Genomic DNA, 19,232 nt, shown 5'->3' with positions numbered 1-19,232 from the left:
CATTCTAACTGAAAGTTACGCCATGTTTGCTGGCCTTACGCATCACACACCTGTCAACTGTTATAATTCGCTCACCTTTTAATACATATTGGTGCAATTATGACTCTTTTAAAAACGACAACAACAATACCTGAATGTTTTGAATGAGAAGCTGAAATCTAGCCTCAGAGGGGTGCATTTTGGTGTGGTGCCTGGCATGAAAGAATGAATGTAGCGGAAACCTAGCAGTGTAATATGAAAATTGTCCAAAACGTGATTATTCTATGAAATAATATAAATGTATATTTTAAATGTAACCTATACTGATTATTTATTTATTTATATATATATATATAGCCAATCAGATCTGAGAACCAGACAGAACTGGTTATATATATATATATATGAGCAATATCACACGAGTGGCAGTGCGATATGGCTGTATATCGGCACTGGTGGGAGGCGTGCTATGGCATATTTTTTTATACAACAGTTCTGTCTGGTTCTCAGATCTGATTGGCTGATAGGCGTGCGATATTCTGCAATATCAGTACTATATATTATTATATATTATATATCATTTCTATATATTATTTTTATATATATATATTTATATATATATATATATATATATATATTTTATTTATTTATTTATTTATTTATTTATTTATTTATTTATTTATTATATATATATATATATATATATATATATATATATATATATATATATATATATATATATATATATATATAAAAGGCTTGTACATAGACATAATCACATCCATCATGTTTACATATAAAAAGTCTTTAAAATGTGAGCAGATTACACAGTTTCTGTTGTCTCATCTAATCTCCATTGGAGGTGTCGGGGAGTTTAGGGAACTTTTTTTTATTGACACGTCAAGAAAAGGTGAATTTTTCACAATTTTTTGAAAAAAAAACTACTACCCGTTTTGAAAAGGTGTCAAATTAAACTGCAAATCTGCAGTTATAATTTATGAATAGCATTAAAGCCAAAAAAGCCTTTTACATGTTTTTTTGTGCCTTGAATGTGTTAATGCCCATGTAAATCCTGTTGTACAATCAATTCTTAAAATGTCTCAAAATGACAATAATATCACTTATCGCAATAATTTCTATGACACTATATCGCACAACAAAAATGACTTATGACAGGCCTAATATATACGGATACATTAACACTCAAATATATCCAGAAAATATCTAAGACAGGCTGTAATGGCTCTGCCTTCTACGGGAAAATATGTGGAGAGTTGCAGCTCATTTGCATTTAATTTACAATTTTAAAGAAACACAAAAACAACGTATTTTCACTACCACACAAAAACAACCATTAACAGCATATTATGATAATAAAAATGACCTGCATGTTTTAGATTCAATGCAATGATAAAATCCACATCTATACTACATATACAAGATTTCCAAATACATCACACATGAAATCTATTCTCTCAATTGTGGCAGATGATTTTTTTCTTTTATAGATGCACCAAATGTTCCGCTGCCAATAGAGAAATACAGCCAAAAATATAAATAAATATTGCTTAATATTCCTCTCTGGGAATAGTCCTCTCATGTACATCAATCAATCAATCAAGAATGCTTTTTTATGCATGAACAACACATTCTCACCAATAAAGCAAAGTCCACTCAAATAACAGGCCAGCAGGACATTTCTATGTACTTGTTCCTGTTGCTTGCAATCATGTGGTTCTAGTGACGTGCAAAATTCAGATAGAGGACTTAATAAACTCCTATATTACTGGACTTCATCTTTGGTTTCAGTCAACACTCATCCTGCTATTCATTCGCACAAATCTCAGCAGTCTCTTTCCCATGATTCCTGTTTGCCTCTGATTCTCAGTCCTGTGGCTCTTAGACAATAGATCAGGCTGAATGAAGTGGAGCATGTTGTTCTGGGTTCCTGGATCAGCCCCTAAAGAATTTGGGTCAAACCCTGTCATTAAGAAACCAATTCACACACTATATCTTAAATTCTCGTTTTAACTCCAATTTATCAACCACAACAAACCACTTCACCTTAAAGCTGAATGCAGAACTGTATGAATGGATTTCAGATGTTGACTTCAAGTTCAAGCACAAGAAAAAAAAAACGGCTTTCACTTTTTGGCGCAAGGCAAAGGGGTTTGATGTGGTTTTTCTCTCTTTATCCCACGCCTCCCCGCTGGAACACTCTTCACAACAATCTGCCATTGTTTGTGTTCATTATGCAACGTCTGATCTGTCTGTTTGGTTTTGTTTCTTTCTCCCTCACTTTATTCATTTTTTCTCTCTCCTGTGCTTTCTCTCACAGATGCAAATTTTTCAGTCTCACAGAGACTCCTGAAAATTACACTGTTGTCCTCGACGAGGAGGGATTTAAAGGTAAAACACAAACACACACACACACACTCTCTCTCACACACACACACACACACACACACACACACACACAAATTGCTCCTCTAAGGCTCTTATGTTCAATAGATGACAACATACAGCCAGGGAAATGCACTGAGAATTCAATTTTTAATGTGTTGTATTGATTAATTCTGGGGAATGTTCACTTAACCTCCTATGGCCCAAGGCGTTTTTACATGCATTTTTTTATTTCTCTTTACTATTTGGGGGTATTGAAACCAAATTAGAGTAAAACCAAAGTATCATCTTTTAATAAGATGTACTTTTTGAGAAAAATCATGTCCACATATGGGGCTCAAGCTCCAAATTTACATAAAACACTTTTTCCTGACTGTTTTTTTAATGCATATGTAACATACATTTTTTAACATGTTTTGACTATCAGAGATTAAAAACAAACATTTTTTTCTCGTTTTGAACGGTTAAAATAGTGTTTTGGACATTTCACATGCTGCAAAACAGTTGCAGGATGACACTGTATGTCTGTAACAAAATATAAAACATTTAAAGTATTTTAAATCGCCACTTAAGAGCTAAGATGTGCTGTTCACATACTGTATGTGGCAACTGAAGCCCTAGGAGGTTAATAATATTAATAACAATAATAGGGCGTCACGGTAGCACAGTGTGTAGCATTATCACCTCTAAGCAAGAAGGTTGCTGGTTCGAGCCCCGGCTGGGTCAGTTGGCATTTCTGTGTGGAGTTTGCATGTTCTCCCTGTGTTGGCATGGGTTTCCTCCGGGTGCTCCAGTTTCCCCCGCAGTCCAAAGACATGTGCTAAAGGTAAATTGAATTAACTAAAATGGCCATAGTGTTTGAGTTGTATCTGAGTCCACTGCGTAAAACATATGCTGGATACGTCGGTGGTTCGTCCTGCTGTGGGGACCCCTATTTAAAAAAGGGACTAAGCTGAAAAGAAAATGAATAAATGAAATAAGAATAAGAATGATAATTTCTTACATTTTTATAGCGTTTTTCTGGACACTCTAAGCGCTTTACACATTGGGGGGAATCTCCTCATCCACCACCATTGTGCAGCATCCACCTGGATGACGCGACAGCAGCCCTATTGCGCCAGAGGAGACAGAGTGATGAAGTAAATTATGATATGGGGTGGTTAGGTGGCCATGATGGACAGAGGCCAGTATGCTGGGGTTAAACCCCTACTCCAGAGATTTTTTTTTTACCTGAAAGACGGCGCTCACTGAGCAGTATAAACTCCCCATCAAATACTTGGACGTTAGGACCCACACAGACCGCAGCTTAAGAGCCCCCTGCTGGCCTCATTAACACCACTTCCAACAGCAACCTAGCTTTCCCATGTGGTCTCCCATCCAGGTACTAACCAGGCGCAGCCCTGCTTAGCTTCAGTGAGCGACCATGTGAGAGTTGCAGAGAGCTAGCTGCTGGCTAGCTATCCCTTCTTAAAGAGATAGTTCAGCCTAAAAATTATCGTAATGATCTCACACTGGAGTTTCCTTCTTCTGTTGAAAACAAAAGAAGATATTTTGAAGAAAGCTGAAAACCTTTTTCTCTTATCTGCCTGCCGTTATCAGTCTCACGCTATTTTTTTTTTTACTATCCTTTTTCTAAAAGTATTGATACCACCATCGTGGAGTTTTACTGTAATTATTTCAACAAATATGATTGTAATAAAAAAAGAAATTGTTATTCTCTTCCATTCGCAATCACTCTAAGTTTACCCAACTATGACGACTTTGACTTCTGAGAAACCCGGAAATGTGACCATGGTAAGGTTTACATGGATTCTCTCCCAAGGTGGTACTAAAAAGCTACTTGGTTCACATGCAGTGAAAAGGCCCCCAAATTAAGCCGTACCAAACTTCCCTCCACCACTTGGTGAAAAGTGCCTTGAAGGTCCCATGAAATTAAAAAAGTTTTGTTTTTGGATGTTAGTATTTGTATTGTTTGTTTTTAAGATCTATCAGCGAGTGCACTCCAAATGTCCCATGACAAAATTCACATTCACAAACAGATATCAACATGTAGGGTAGTTTTGTAGTTGTAATGGTAGAAAGTAGTTTGTCACTTTCGCCTAAATTAATCAACAGTTTTCTTCACATCACCTAATGTGATTACCTGATTCAGTTTCTCATCAAATCATAACCAATCACATGCTCTAGTATCTGACAAGCTCCACCCCTTTAAAATGCTTCTTATTTGCTTTTTGTTTGATGCACTTTTCCGGCTAAAAGCATAATAAAAATAAAAGGCTAATAAAAATCTGGCCTAATCAGACATAAAAGCCCGCCTGTTGTCGCTGAGCCCTGAAAAGACCAATCCACAAAATCGTTTAAGTGCGGAAAGCCAAACAATCTCCATTGACTCTTTCTCATTGATCAGAGAACAGGTGTGTGTGTGTATAATTGTACACTGAGTTTATAGCTGGCTGTTATTGAAGAGCTCTGTCCTCCACCTCTGACCCAAGCAGATGTTTCCCCTGCAAATTCATAGCAATGACCTTTTGCTTGTCTCATAATCCTCATGCACCATCATGTAGGAGCAGAGTTCTGGATGCAGTGCACATTTGCAGGTGTTCTGATATAAGAGCAATATGTTTTCTATTGCACTTTGAGATATATATGTATATATACACATATATATATATATACACATATATATATATATATACATATACATACATACACACACACACACACACACACACACACACACATACATACATACACACACACACTCAAAAAATGATGTTTGCTGTTTGTCTAAATTATTTGCCTAATATGAGCTGAAACAACACAATTCAATTTTTTAGGGGTCAACTCAATTGTTTTCTGTTCAATCAACTTAAATTTGTAAAAACGATTCATTCATGTTGTTTCAACACAAATTGATTGTGTGGAACCCAGCATTGTTTACAGTCATTCATTCATTTTCCTCCGGCTTAGTCCTTTTATTCATCAGGGGTCGCCACAACGGGATGAACTGCCAACTTATCCAGCATGTTTTACACAGTGGATGCTCTTCCAGCTGCAACCCAGTACTGGGAAACATTTTTACATGCTCATTGACATACAATACAGCCAATTCAGTTTATCCAATTCACCTATAGCACATGTCTTTGGACTGTGAGGAAAACCGGAGCACCTGGAGGAAACCCATGCCAACATGAGGAGAATATGCGAACTCCACACAGAAATGCCAACTGGCCCAGCTGGCACTCGAAACGGTGACCTTCTTGCTGTGAGGCGACAGTGCTAACCGCTGGGCCACCATGTCACCCTGCATTGTTTACAGTTCATGTCCAAATTGTGTAAGCTGACGTTCAGTTTCCAGTGCTAGTTTTTGACTTGCTTACAATTGCAAGCCTCCTATATGTTACAAAATGACTATGCTAACTTGTGAACTCCTGTGAATGCCACAGGAACACCCACACAGACATTTGCAGCTTCCTGCTGTGTTTCTGTGAATAATTATACTGTCTGTATTGGTTAACAGAGTCAGCTTTTGAAAGATGTCTTCCTGTTGGGCTCTGTGGTTTAAAGTGCAGAGCTAATTTTATTAGACTGTTGTTGTTTACAACTTGTTTTGACAGGGTACTAGATGGTTGCTGGGGCGTTTATGTCATGACCTGTTGATTTTAAGCTTAAAAGAGATTAAACAAAAAATGACTGAATGTTTCAAATGAGAAGCTGAAATGTAGCAGTGGCAGGATAAATTTTGGTGTGGCGCCCGCCATGGAAGGACGAATGTTGCAGAAACCTTGGGTTCGTTGTCTTGACTTCTATTCTGTCCTCGGCCAATCACATGTTCTAATGATTTTGGTATAGAGGAAAAGCAATCTGTAATTTTTGACCTTCAGTGTGTTTTGCCAAAAATATACCATGAGGCTGGTTCTTTAATCCAGGGTGACATATGTTGGGTTGTTGTTTAATTGAAAGTATGGATGTTTCTTCTATAGTCTTTTTGTTATATTCAGCAAGCCGACATGTAATTTTCCAGCTGAAAGCCTAATAGAAATAAAAGGCTAATAAAAATTTGGCCTAATCGGACACAAAAGCACCCCAGTATCACCATGGCTGCATTGATTTGATTGCTGATATTACTGTATTTTCAATGTTACGAAGTAGTATTAGTATGAAATTATATACACATACAATTCTGTTGTACATTTGTATAGTACATTATGCTACCCCAAATCTAAAAAGTTGGGACCATATGGAAAACTCAAATAAAAAAAGAAAGTAGTGATTTTCCAAATTTACTTTGACTTGTATTTCATTGAAGACAATGCAACAAACATTATTTAATGTGTTCCTCATGATTTTTATTATTATTTATTTATTTTCAAAATAAGCTCGTATTGGAATTTTGTTTCGTGCAACATATTTGACATTTGAAAAAAACTGAATCGGAATCAGAAATAGCTTTATTGCCAGGCATGTTCACACATACGATGACTTTGTTTTTGTGATAGCGCTTCTACAGTGCAACAGAATTACAGAAACAGGACAAAAAACAATGATAAATATATGTAGTGAATGTAAATATACAAATTGACAAGTGTATGTACAGTTATATTACTATATACAACGTTATATTTGCAGCTGTTATGTGCAAATTTGCAGGTAAAGTGTGTTGTTAAATAAAGTGTATATGTCTATAAAAAGTGTATAGAAAGTAGTGATGTTGGTTCCACAATTACTATCATCAAGTGTTCACGAGATGGATTGCCTGAGGGAAGAAACTGTTTCGGTGTCGTCTGTCTCTGTAGCGTCGACCAGAAGGTAACCGTTCAATGAGGCAGTGTGCTGGGTGTGAGCTGTCCAGAGTGATTTTGGTAGACCTTCTTCTCTCTCTAATTAAGTACAGTTCCTGGAGAGTAGGCCGGGTTGTAGCAATGATTTGCTCAGTAGTCCGAACTATTCGACGTAGTCTTCGGGGGTCTGATTGGGTAGCTGAGCTACACCAGACAGTTATTGATCTGCAGATGACTGATTCAATGATAGAGGTGTAGAACTGTTTCAGAACTGTTCTCCTTTGGGAGATTGAACTTCCACAGCTGACTAAAAAAGTACAGCTTTTGTTGAGCTAAAAAATTAGAACAGTTTGGCATTTACCACTTTGTAATGTTGCCATTCCTTAATTAATTTTGGGTAATTTGTCCCCTTCTTCCTGCAAACAAGTCTTAGGGTGGGCAACAGTACATGGTTGGATAGTAGGGGATGGGACAGTACAGTTTAAATTGGCATTTGTGGATGTAACTACCACGCATTGTGGTACTTGACAAAGGTTTGTCAAAGTAGTCCTGAGCGCATGGGGTGATATCACTTATAAATGAATGACGATTCTTTTACTCTCAGCAAACTAATGGTTGTTGGGGCGTGGCTAAGCCTTATTTCACTCAGTCTATTAAACTGACATCATTAAAGAAGGATTGCTATTCCAGAACAGAAGCAAATGGTCACATCTTGATTTAAAATGACCGAAACAGTTCCCTTTAAGACTAATAATGTGCTCTAGCAAAGTAAAGTTGGATTTCTTGCAGACTTTAGAAACGATTAATTTGTTCATGTGATGGCAAATCTGCATTTTCAGCATTTTTAATCATTTATTTTTATTTCTATTTTTTAGATATAGATATATATTTATCAATGTAAACGGATAGTTCACCCCAAAACAAAAATGTTGTTATTTTACTACAACACATATACTACTACATTTGTTTTTCTTCCGTAAAAAAATATAACTAGATAAAAAAAAATGTGTGATTTTTCTCACATAATGCCTTTTGAGAGTGATCAAATGTGTACAGGCCAAACAATATAATACTCTCTGCTTTACAAAATACATTGAGGTCTTATAAAGTGAATTGATCAGGCTGTGTAACATTATGTACAATGTTGTTACCTTTGATCCACAGCCTCTGTAATCAGTTTCAGCATCCTGTTACCTTTACCAATACCTTTTTAATGATCAATATGACATATGCATCCTCCTTCTCTGGACAAACAGTGCCATCTCATGTAGGAGTTTGCATCTGCTCATATGTCAACACATAAAAGGTTCTAGACTTTTGTGAAGGTTGTAAAAAAAAAAAAGTGATAAAATTGTACATAGGAAATATCAATATCTACATCTTGATATCATGCATAGACCGCAATGTATCATTAGAAGCCGCAGGTCTGTGGGTGTTTTTTTTTTTTTTTTTTTTTTTTTTTTTGTGTGTGTGTGTGTGTGTGTGCTTTTTTATGATAATTGTTCATTCAAATATTGCTTAAAGGGATAGTTCACCCCAAAAAACTTAAAAATTCAGCATTGTTTTCCCAAATTCCAGTGGTTATTAACATTTTGGAATTTCTGGAACACAAAATAAGATATTCTGAAGAATTTTGGGGAATAGGCAGCCACTAACATCCACAGAAGGGAAGTCGATGGCTGTTTTTAAGCCATTCTTTGACCATTGGCCAACTAATAGCTGGTCTGAAGTCAATGGTGCAGTTTCGTTAGTCTATTTAAACTGTGTTTAAAATGTGGGTGGGTCTAAAATGCATATTCGCATGCTTATTACATGCATAGGGATGTGCAGCAGCACACAAACCTCTTAAAATAGGAAAAATGAAAGGATTCAAATGTAAAAGATTATTATTATCTACATATAAAAATGTTACCGCATCCCACTCCTTGTTCACCTCAGGGGGTTTTGGTGTTTTCAATAGTTTGCTCAGTTGTAGATCTGTTTCCTCCTATGTCATAGTAGAATAAGAACAATCTCTTTAAACCATTCACTGGACAAGCTGACGGTTTTTCACATTCTTAAAATAAAAAAATGGATTCATACATGTCCTAAGTGCACATGTGCTGTGCTTAGATTTATAAAAAGAGACATTTTTTTATCAGAAGCTCCTAAACGTAATATTCAAACCCTGTGAGAATCTCTATGATTTATTACTTGGTAAAGTTTCTTTCCTCAAGTGATTTGAGACATCAAATCTGTAGCACGTTTTTTTAAAATATTTTTTTCATATAAATATGTTGGGGTTGTTTCCGCTGCGTAACAACATGCTGGATAAATTGGCGGTTCATTCCGCTGTGGCGACCCCAGATTAATAAAAAGACTAAGCCGAAAAGAAAATGAATGAATGTTGGGGTTATAAAAGATATATAGTTTACATTGGTATATGTGATTGACCACCTTCTTCATGTCTTCCTCTTCCTCCAGAGCTGCACCCGTCTGAGCACTTACAGGTGGAGGGCTCCACGTGGCTCCCGCTCAATGTGGTCTCGAATGGCAATGCTTCCAGCAGCTCGCAGGCTGTGGGCGTCACTAAAATTGCCAAGTCCGTCATCGCTCCTCTGGCAGAGCAGCACGTGTCTGTCTTTATGCTCTCCACCTATCAGACTGACTTCATTCTGGTGAGAGAAAGAGATAAACTGATGCTCAGATATGTAACATTTTAAGGGGATAGTTCACACAGTAATGAAAATATACTTTTTTTTTTTTACCCTGAAGTGATTCCAAAACATTGAGCTTTCTTATTCTGTTGAACACAAAAGATATTTTGAAGAATGCTAGAAATCAGTAGCCATCATAGTATGACAGATAAAATACTAAAGTAGTCAATGGTTACAGGTTTTCAACATTCTTTAAATAGCTTCTTTTGTGTTTAACAAAAAAAAAAAAGAAACTCAATGTTACTTTGGAACAAGTGAAGAGTAAGCAAATGATTACAGAGAATTGAGAATAGTTTGCTCATGATTAGGCCCACACGGAATCTGCGCGCGCAGAATTCCGCAGATTTTCTCCTGATTTTCTGCAGAATTCCGCAGATTTCTGCCAATTTTTAGAACATCATTAAATCTGTTTATTTACTTGAGTGAATGTGTAAATCTGAATTTATGCAGTTTTTATTCAGTAATTTATTACTTTTTATTTCATATATTAAGGTTTTAGTTATGATACTCGCTGGATACTCCCAAAATAATTCCGCAGAAATCCACAGATTTTAACCAAAATTCTCAGCAGAAATGGCAAAAAATGTCAGCAGATTCCGTCTGGCCCTACTCATGATAAATAACAGTTTTAAAGCGATAGTGAATACATTTTCAACAATGTTTTCAACTATTGTAACTGTTTTCTCATTCTCAAGTGGTAGTAAACCTTTGCGTTCTTTCCTTTTTTTTTTTTAATTAATTAATTTTTTTGAAGAAGTCAATGGCGCTTTTGGACACCGTTAACATAGGGCTTCCTTTTGGCACAGTACAGTTTTCACTGGCATTTGTGGATGTAACTATGTATTGTAGTACTTGACAGGTTTGTCAAAGTAGTCCTGAGCCCATGGGGTGATATCACTTATAAATGAATGATGATTCTTTCACTCTCAGCAAACTAATGGTTGTTGGGGCGTGGCTAAGCATTATTTCACTCAGTCTATTAAACTGACATAATTAAAGAAGGACTGCTATTCCAGAACAGAAGCAAATGGTCACATCTTGATTAAAAATGACCAGAATTTTTCCCCTTAAAACTAATAATGTGCTCTACAAAAGTAAAGTTTGATTTCTTTTCGACTTTAGATATTATTATTTGTTCAGCATCTTTAATCGTTGTATTACAGATTTTTTATTTATTTCTATTTTTATCTATGAATGAAATAGGGTAGTTCACCCGAGAGCAACAATGTCATGTTTACTACTATATCGAAACTCTGTACTTTATCGCTATCGGTGCTACATTATGAAGGACCGAAGTATTGATAAACTCTGACGTTAACGGTTCTGCTGTAGGTACTGCAGAATTATTGCTGAATAAACATTATTTACTGTAGCATAATCTAACTGACCAACCTTTTTTTCATTTGGGCTATATGATATTTATCTGCACAGTTGGCAATCTCAAATGAAAAATGCTTGTGTTTCCGGCGAGAGCGTTAATATAAAAGCCTTCACAGTTCTCGGCTGTGCGCGCGCAATCAGCAGAGGCTCTCGCTAAACGCACAAAAATAGCTCATGACACAGACTCGCACGCACACACAGCTTGTAAGCTTGCAGAGTAAACCAAATGAGTTGTATTTCCAGAGTGGACAGCGACAATGCCGGTTGCAACAAACGCAACATGTTGTTTTTTTGTATAGGCGGAAATGCAAGCAATCTGGATAAGTGAAAGTATCTCTCTAAAGTGCATTAACTGCAATGCAACGTTTTGACTGCCAAGCTACTCACGGTAACATGACATTATTCACATTGTTAAGCCAGCAGTCAATCGCTTAAATCAGTTTAATATTAATAGTTAAATAAACGCACACATTCGGTTACAAGGAAAACAGTATTTTTTCTGCAGTAGCCTAAATAAATCTTAAACATTAAAAATGCTTTTACATCAGCTGTATTTACAAATAGTCTATAAATATCCTATTAATGCTTATTTAAAACTGCTTATTTTTATATTGAAAGATGCTCAAAAATTGTATAAAAACACAGTTGACTCCCAAAACACTTTTAACTCCTTTATCTGAATGTCAAAAAATCATAAACATCCAAGAAAGATCCCGACTTCTGCCAGAAAAGTCAAGCATGCTTATTTTTCTCCAGAAGTATGGTTAATAACGGAGTCATTTTCCTTCAAACCATTGTACATTCTTTTACATGAAAAAAATATTTATTTGTTTTACAATTATTGGTTTTGTTTTATTTTATATTAAAAACATAATAATAAAATAAATTAATTCTGTTTAATTATTATTTTTTCATTAAAAAACACTACAAAAAGTACCGATGAGAGAACCATTAAAGTACCGAACCGATAAGTGGTATGGATAAAAGTAGTAATACTGTTAAAACCTTAACGATACCCATCCCTAACTATACACATTTGTAAGCTATAACCATTTGTATAGCTAGATAAAAAATAACTAGATTTTTTTTTTCTCTCATAATGCCTTTTGAGTCGATGTTAACTTTGGAACAAGTAAGAAAGAGTAAGAAAATGATTACAGAGAATTAATTAATAATTTGTTTTTAACCACTATATATTTTTTTTTAACTATTGTAACTTCTCATTCTTAAGTGGTAGCAAACCTTTGTGTTTTTCTTTTCTGAAACTTTTGTTTTTGAAGAAAGCTAAAAACCTGCACCAGTCGGCTTCCTTAGTATTTGTTTTTCGTTCTATGGAAGTTCAATTCAATTCATCTTTATTTGTGTATCGCTTTTACAATGTAGATTGTGTCAAAGCAGCTTCACGCAGAAGATTATTATAGATTGAACTAAAACAGTGAAGTTAAGTTTTCAGTGTTTAGGTTCAGTTTACATTAGCTCAGCTCATTAGCTTAAGTCATGTTAGTAAAGTGTTAATTAACGCTAGTTAAGCATTAGTTAATGTTGAAATAGTGTACACTTTACAATAAGGATCAAAATTCTATTAATAAATGCTTTGTTAATGATAAATCATGTTAGTAATGCAGGGCTCAACAATAAGGACTGCCCGGTGGCCCGGGGCCAGCGTGAAAGACACTCGGGACAGTAGACAGGATTGTTACTGGCCCCTATCGGCCAGCACGTTTTTTTTTTTTTTTTTTTGGAACCTTGTAACAACCAGTACAGATAGCAACATGGCGGCAAAATTAAACAATGAGGCTAAAAGAAAAGGTCTGTTTCTAAAGTCTTAGAAGCAGACAATTACATGGGAACAAAATTAAGAAACTGAAAAAAAACAAAAAAAAACAGTTGTCAGTTTGGCAAGCCATTTTTATAAAAATTATTCAGAATTGCATTAAAATACCAGCACATTTTTCATACCGCTATTTCATTTGCATAAAATCTTGAATTTTGTTCATTACATTTATTAACATATTTAAAATGTTTAAATTCTAGATTCACAGGCATAATTTTGCCATTATTTAAAATATGTGGCTAAGAAATAGCTATTAACTTTTTAGGTTTTTTTTTGGTGGGGCCAGTGAAAATTTTGGCTGGGCAAGTAAAAATCTCAACCAATGGCCCGATCGGACCCGTATGAAAAATCCTTAGCGTTGAACCCTGTAATGTGTTAATTAACGCTAGTTAAGCATTAGGTAATGTTGAAATAGTGTACACTTTACAATAAGGATCATAATTCTATTAATAAATGCTTTGTTAATGATAAATCAGGTTAGTAAAGTGTTAATTAACGCTACTTAAGCATTAGGTAATGTTGAAATAGTGTACACTTTACAATAAGGATCACAATTCTATTAATAAATGCTTTGTTAATGATAAGTCATGTTAGTAAAGTGTTAATTAACGTTACTTAAGCATTAGGTAATGTTGGAATAGTGTACACTTTACAATAAGGATCATAATTCTATTAATAAATGCTTTGTTAATGATAAATCATGTTAGTAAAGTGTTAGCAAACATGAATAACAGTTAAAGCTGAGGTTCTGATGTAATACACTCCAAAAGAGTCCTCCTTTGTCCCTGGCATTGATCAGGAACTATGCACTTATTAAAAGCTTTACCAATTATGCTAACATGTTGTTCATGTTAACTAACGCGTTAACTAACATTGTAAGTTTTCATGAACAAGGATTCAGTATTGCTTTATAAATGTGTTGTTCATTATAAGATCAAGTGATCTAATCCATTAACAAATGCTTTAGTGTATGAGTGAGTAAACATGAACTAATTAAGCTGTTCATGTAAAGAGATGCATTAGATAATGTGTAAATAAACATTAACAAAGATTAAGTAATGCTGAAGAAAGTCCTTATTTACTGTTAGATCATGTTTACTAATGCATTAGCTAACACATAAATAAATGTTTAGTTAACATTAACAAAGGTTAGTTAATGCTTAATAAATGCGTTATTCATTGTTAGTTCATGTTAACTAATGCATTAACTAATGTTAACTAATGCACCCTTATTGTAAAGTGTTACCAATAAATTAATTAAACTGGTATTTTGTTTTGACTTTGCAGAAGAAAGAAACCCATAAAGATTTTAAATTAACAGGTGCATACATTTTCATTTTTGGGAGAACTATTCCTATATATGCTAACCTAGTGTGATTCTAACATTTGTGTTTGTAAATGTTAAAATTGATTGACTAAAATGCTATCATGTTAAAATAAATCGTGTTAAATCCGTGTAGTTTGCTAATATTCAGACATTAAATCTTACTGTAAAGCCATGTTCCTTGAAATACATTGATTTTACTGTAGACTTTCCAAAAGAAGTGAAACATAATGCTGTTTTTGCATAAAACAATTATTTCAGCAAACATATAGTCAGTCTTAAGATGTTCATCATACTACAGCTTTTTTTGTAGGAAAAATCAACCTTTTTAGAAAAAACATTACAGCTAAATTTTAACTTTAATTGATTTTAGTTTTCACTTGAAAATTAGATAACTTGTGCTAAAGTAAAAGGAAAGCTCTGTGCTGTGATTATACAAAAAACCTGGTAGATACTTCGCTTGACCCAGAGACACAGAACATTGTGTTAATGAATTAAGTATTAGACAGACGTCAGCATGAACATGCTTGCACATCAAACACACAAGCTGCTGTAAATGGTTTACCATTTGACAATCCTTTGTGTCTTTTAAAGGGTTGGTAGATGTATAATGAAACTTGATTGTTCTTTGTGAGTGATGTTTTCTAAAGCATTTAAGCTGATATAATAAGCAAAACACTCGTTTTTCAACTTTCAATTTCTTAAAAGATATTAGTTTTTCACAGATTAGTTATTTGTTTACTAATATAGAATAATCAACTAATATTTTTGGAATATTAAAAAACTCAACAAAAACACACACAAGCGCAAAAATCACCCACAGGTGGTGCTACAACAACAAAGTTAGATTAAATTTTTGCTGGGTTTCTTTGAACAAGTATTAGCAATACAAAACAAACTCATCAGGTGGTGCTGTCTAAGAATAATGGTTACACTTTATAGTTTAATTACAAATTGTTACTACTAACTGCTAGCCTATTACCTGCCTATTTATATGTCAAGATATTGGCTGTTTATTTGTACTATTACAATAATTATACTGATCTTTTTCTATATCCTTAATCCTACTCAATGCCTAAACCCAACTACTACCTTACTAATTAATAATAAGCAACTAGACAAACAGTTACTTGTGTATTGAGCTAAAAATCTAATTTAATGGTTTATTAATAATGAAAATTGTAATACGTTATTTGTATAAAAATCTAAAATGCATTTTCCTTAGATACTTGTTTTCCAACCTGTTTTCTTTTAAAGAAAATATACAGTTGAAGTCAAAATTATTGGCCATCCTGTGAATTTCTTCTTCTTTTTTTTCTGATATTTCCCAAATGATGTTTAACAGAGCAAGGAATTTTCACACTATTTCCTTAATATTTTTTTCTTCTGGAGAAAGTTTTATTTGTTTTATTTCAGCTAGAATAAAAGCAGTTTTTAATTTTTGTAAAACCATTTAAGGTCAATATCAGCCCCTTAAGCATTTTCCCCCATTGTCTACAGAACCACTGTTTTACAATGTTAAGCCTTTAATTTGCACTTTAAGCTGTATAGAAGTGTCTTGAAAAATATCTAGTAAAATTATTATTTACTGTCATCATGGCAAAGATAAAATAAATCAGTTATTAGAAATGACTTATTAAAACTATTATGTTTAGTAATGTATTTAGCAAAAAATATTCAGGGAGGCCAGTAATTCTGACTCTAAAACAGACAAGTTTGGGCTACTTATCGGAATTATGGGAATTTGTCGGCCCAACAATATTTAATTTAAAATATTTAATTTAATATTTAATTTTTTATTCTTTAATTTAAGTATTATGCCTTAACCAGTGACAATCACTAAGTAAATAAATAAATAAATAAATAGATAAATAAATAAATAAATATATATATATATATATATATATATATATATATATATATATATATATATATATATATATATATATATATATATATATATATATATATATATATATATTTATTTATTTATTTATCAGGGTTTCTGCTGGGCCTTAAAGTAAGTCTAAAATTTAAAAATCAAAATTTTTAGGCCTTTAAAAAGTCTTAAATTTTGTTGGCACAATAGCATAGTGATCATTTAAATTCTTTTTTGTTGTTGTTGCTTAGTTTTTGTGGTGTTGTAGTTCTTTATTTCTCTAGTCCAAATGTAATTTGTGGTATAACTACAAATGAGACCAACATGCAATAGCCAATCAGCTTTCCGTTATTGAACTCAGTGCGTGTGTCGAATGTGATGTCATGTGTGATGTGATGTGCGGCTGGCGGCGCACACAGAATAGAGAATAGAGCCTAGTTCACGTGGCGCCGCATTTGATTTGAGATGAAAATGTCTCAAATGGGTACGACTGTACAGACAAAACTGCAACCGCTGTGGGAAAGGAAGTAAGTTTTTGTTAAAGTTAAGAAAAACCTAAGGGATGAGTTTTTTAAAGCCAAAAGAGGTCATGGCAAAAGTTTAGACCCAGGTACACAATTATAGAATATGTTTTTAAACCATTTATAGGTTTTACACTGGTGTATATATTAAAGTTTTGATTTAAAAAAAGTAATAGTTACAAAACTATAATTAAAAAAACGAATTATTTCTTTGATAACTGGAATAGAATATTAGAATTTTTCGGTTTACAATATACTGATGCCTTGTTTTACTAGGCTTTATTGGTGATAATGGTCTGGAATGTTGGATCATTATTGCCTTTTTAGCTTATAAGTATACAACAGAAACTAACCAGACAGTAATGTGTGACTTGAGTGGACAAAATAAAATAAAATAAAACATCAGTATTTTTTAGAAAGTGTACTTTTTTTTGTTGCTTTTATTCTTTCCATAATAAAAATTTATACTTGTAGAGCAACTCAAGTTCTGTAGTCAATAATATTTAACTTTAACAGGTAAAACTGTCCAAGATATGAACAAAAGCAAGTGATCAAATAAAATTCAAATTTAAAATCAAATTTTGATTTTAAAAATTATAATAAATAAAGAAATAATAAATGTAATAATGAATAAAAAATAATGAAAAAAAATTAATTTAAGAATCTTGAACAATATTAATGATGTGAAGTATAGTTCCGGAAACTTCTTACTTCTCTGTTTATCTGTCTGACTTTACCATGGTTTTCTTTTGACCGGCTCTGTCGTTTTAAAGAGCCTCGTCCTTTTAAGCGCAGTCAGTGAAGTTGCGTGATGTGGTGCCTGGTGAAAGTATAAATCAGCCTTAAGATGTTTGTTTGTATTTTCCTGTAGTTCAATGATGCATCTAACCTGTCTTTAGTACTGTTCAATTTGAATACATTTATTTTACCACTAGTTTTGTGATTTTTGCATTTCTCTTTATGTGTGTGCGTGTTTTTGATGTTGTGATATAGATCATAAATGTTATACTTAATGGTCTTGAAAAGGTCTTTAAAAGTTTTAAATTTGACATTATGATATCTGCAGAAACCCTTATAAATACTTTTAGATCATTAACTTTAATCATTACAATTGAAATGTGAAGAGACTTTCAAACCAGCACAACAAATAATGTTTCTGAAGACAATCACCTACTGCACCTTTAAACTAAAGTGTTACCACCATTTTTAGATTAAGTACAGATTGTCACTAATACCCTCACTTATTATGTATCTATTAATAAGATATTGGCTGTTTATTAGTACTTATACTGATCTGTTTCTACATCCTTAATCATATCCAATAACTAAACACAACTTCAACCTTACTAACTATTGATATGCAGCAAATCAGAGTGTTTCTGAGCTAAAAATCTTAGTTAATGGTTTGTTAATGTGAATGTATCTTAAACTAAAGTGTGAGCATGATAATGGTATTTTATTAACACACTGAAATGTCTGTGTTGTAGGTGCGAGAGAAAGACCTGTCTGTGGTGGTGGAGACTCTGGTGGAAGAGTTTAATATTTTCCGAGAGGAGGGAGGAGAATCAGTGCCTGTTCACAGTCAGGACTCCTGCAATGGTCTGCAGAGGAACGGCAGAGAGGGTGAGTGTAATGAAGTTTACGGCCCTTTTGCCGCCGGGAAGAAGGAGGCGGAGAACCGACGCAGGAGACTGCCGTCTAAACCAAAACAAACGGATGGCAAATCCTTACGGAGACTGCCGTCAAACTGAAAGCAAAAGTAAAACAATATGCCCGGGCCCGGTCCTCTCTCGGCTTCCTCTGCCATCATTCCTCCTTTTATGGTCCAGAGCTCCTTCCGTGGGATTCGAGGCAGGTGCGCACCGCAGGTGTATCCACTTACGCGGTGGCCTCACTCCGTTCCCACGGCTCTCGGCCACGCCCCCTCACCACAGTGAGAAATGGATAAAATATATATTCAGTGTTCATACGGCCCTGAAAAACCTGGAAAAGTCATGAAATTTTGCCAAGGCATTTTTGTTCAGGCTTGGATAAGTTTTGCAAAAGCTAACTCAAAAAAAAAAAAAAAAAAAAGCCTCTGAACCGTCTCTGTCTACAGAGCATGAGAGCACTCAGATTTACTGTATCTGTTGTTTCAATCTCAAGATGAATGAATGCAGTAATTAATGATTAATTAATAACATCATTTTCATTTTTGAGTGAGCGAACCCAAAAATGTAGCATTCGCTGTTGGCCAGGGATAAATAGGTGAAGTTTTTTGAGAACTGGTGGATGGTTCCCAGAGGCGAACTGGCCATCTGGCATACCGGGCAGTTTCCCGCTGAGCCGACGTACTTTTTGGGCCGGGCTGATCATCTTGTTATGATCTCATAGGCCCATAAAACACTTAGCAGACTGACGTTTATTTCTGCCTAATTGATTGGCGATGCTGTGAC

General features: G+C 34.3%; 1 protein-coding gene across 1 annotated transcript in view; it reads left to right on the top strand.

The window, feature by feature from the left end:
• castor1 (cytosolic arginine sensor for mTORC1 subunit 1) overlaps positions 1–19,232 on the top strand; it is a 49,246-nt gene that overhangs the window by 10,704 nt on the left and 19,310 nt on the right. Inside the window, exons 2-4 of the mRNA NM_001020815.4 lie at positions 2,318–2,388; positions 9,627–9,820; positions 18,285–18,420. Of these exons, the coding sequence (NP_001018651.2) occupies positions 2,318–2,388; positions 9,627–9,820; positions 18,285–18,420 (401 nt within the window). The remainder of the gene's footprint in view (positions 1–2,317; positions 2,389–9,626; positions 9,821–18,284; positions 18,421–19,232) is intronic.

Source organism: Danio rerio, chromosome 5 (genome assembly GCF_052040795.2).
Source record: "Danio rerio strain M-AB ecotype USA chromosome 5, GRCz13ab, whole genome shotgun sequence".
Lineage (NCBI taxonomy): Eukaryota > Metazoa > Chordata > Actinopteri > Cypriniformes > Danionidae > Danio > Danio rerio.
The sequence above is the reverse complement of the archived record's forward strand: the minus strand, read 5'-3'. Positions and strand labels throughout refer to the sequence as shown.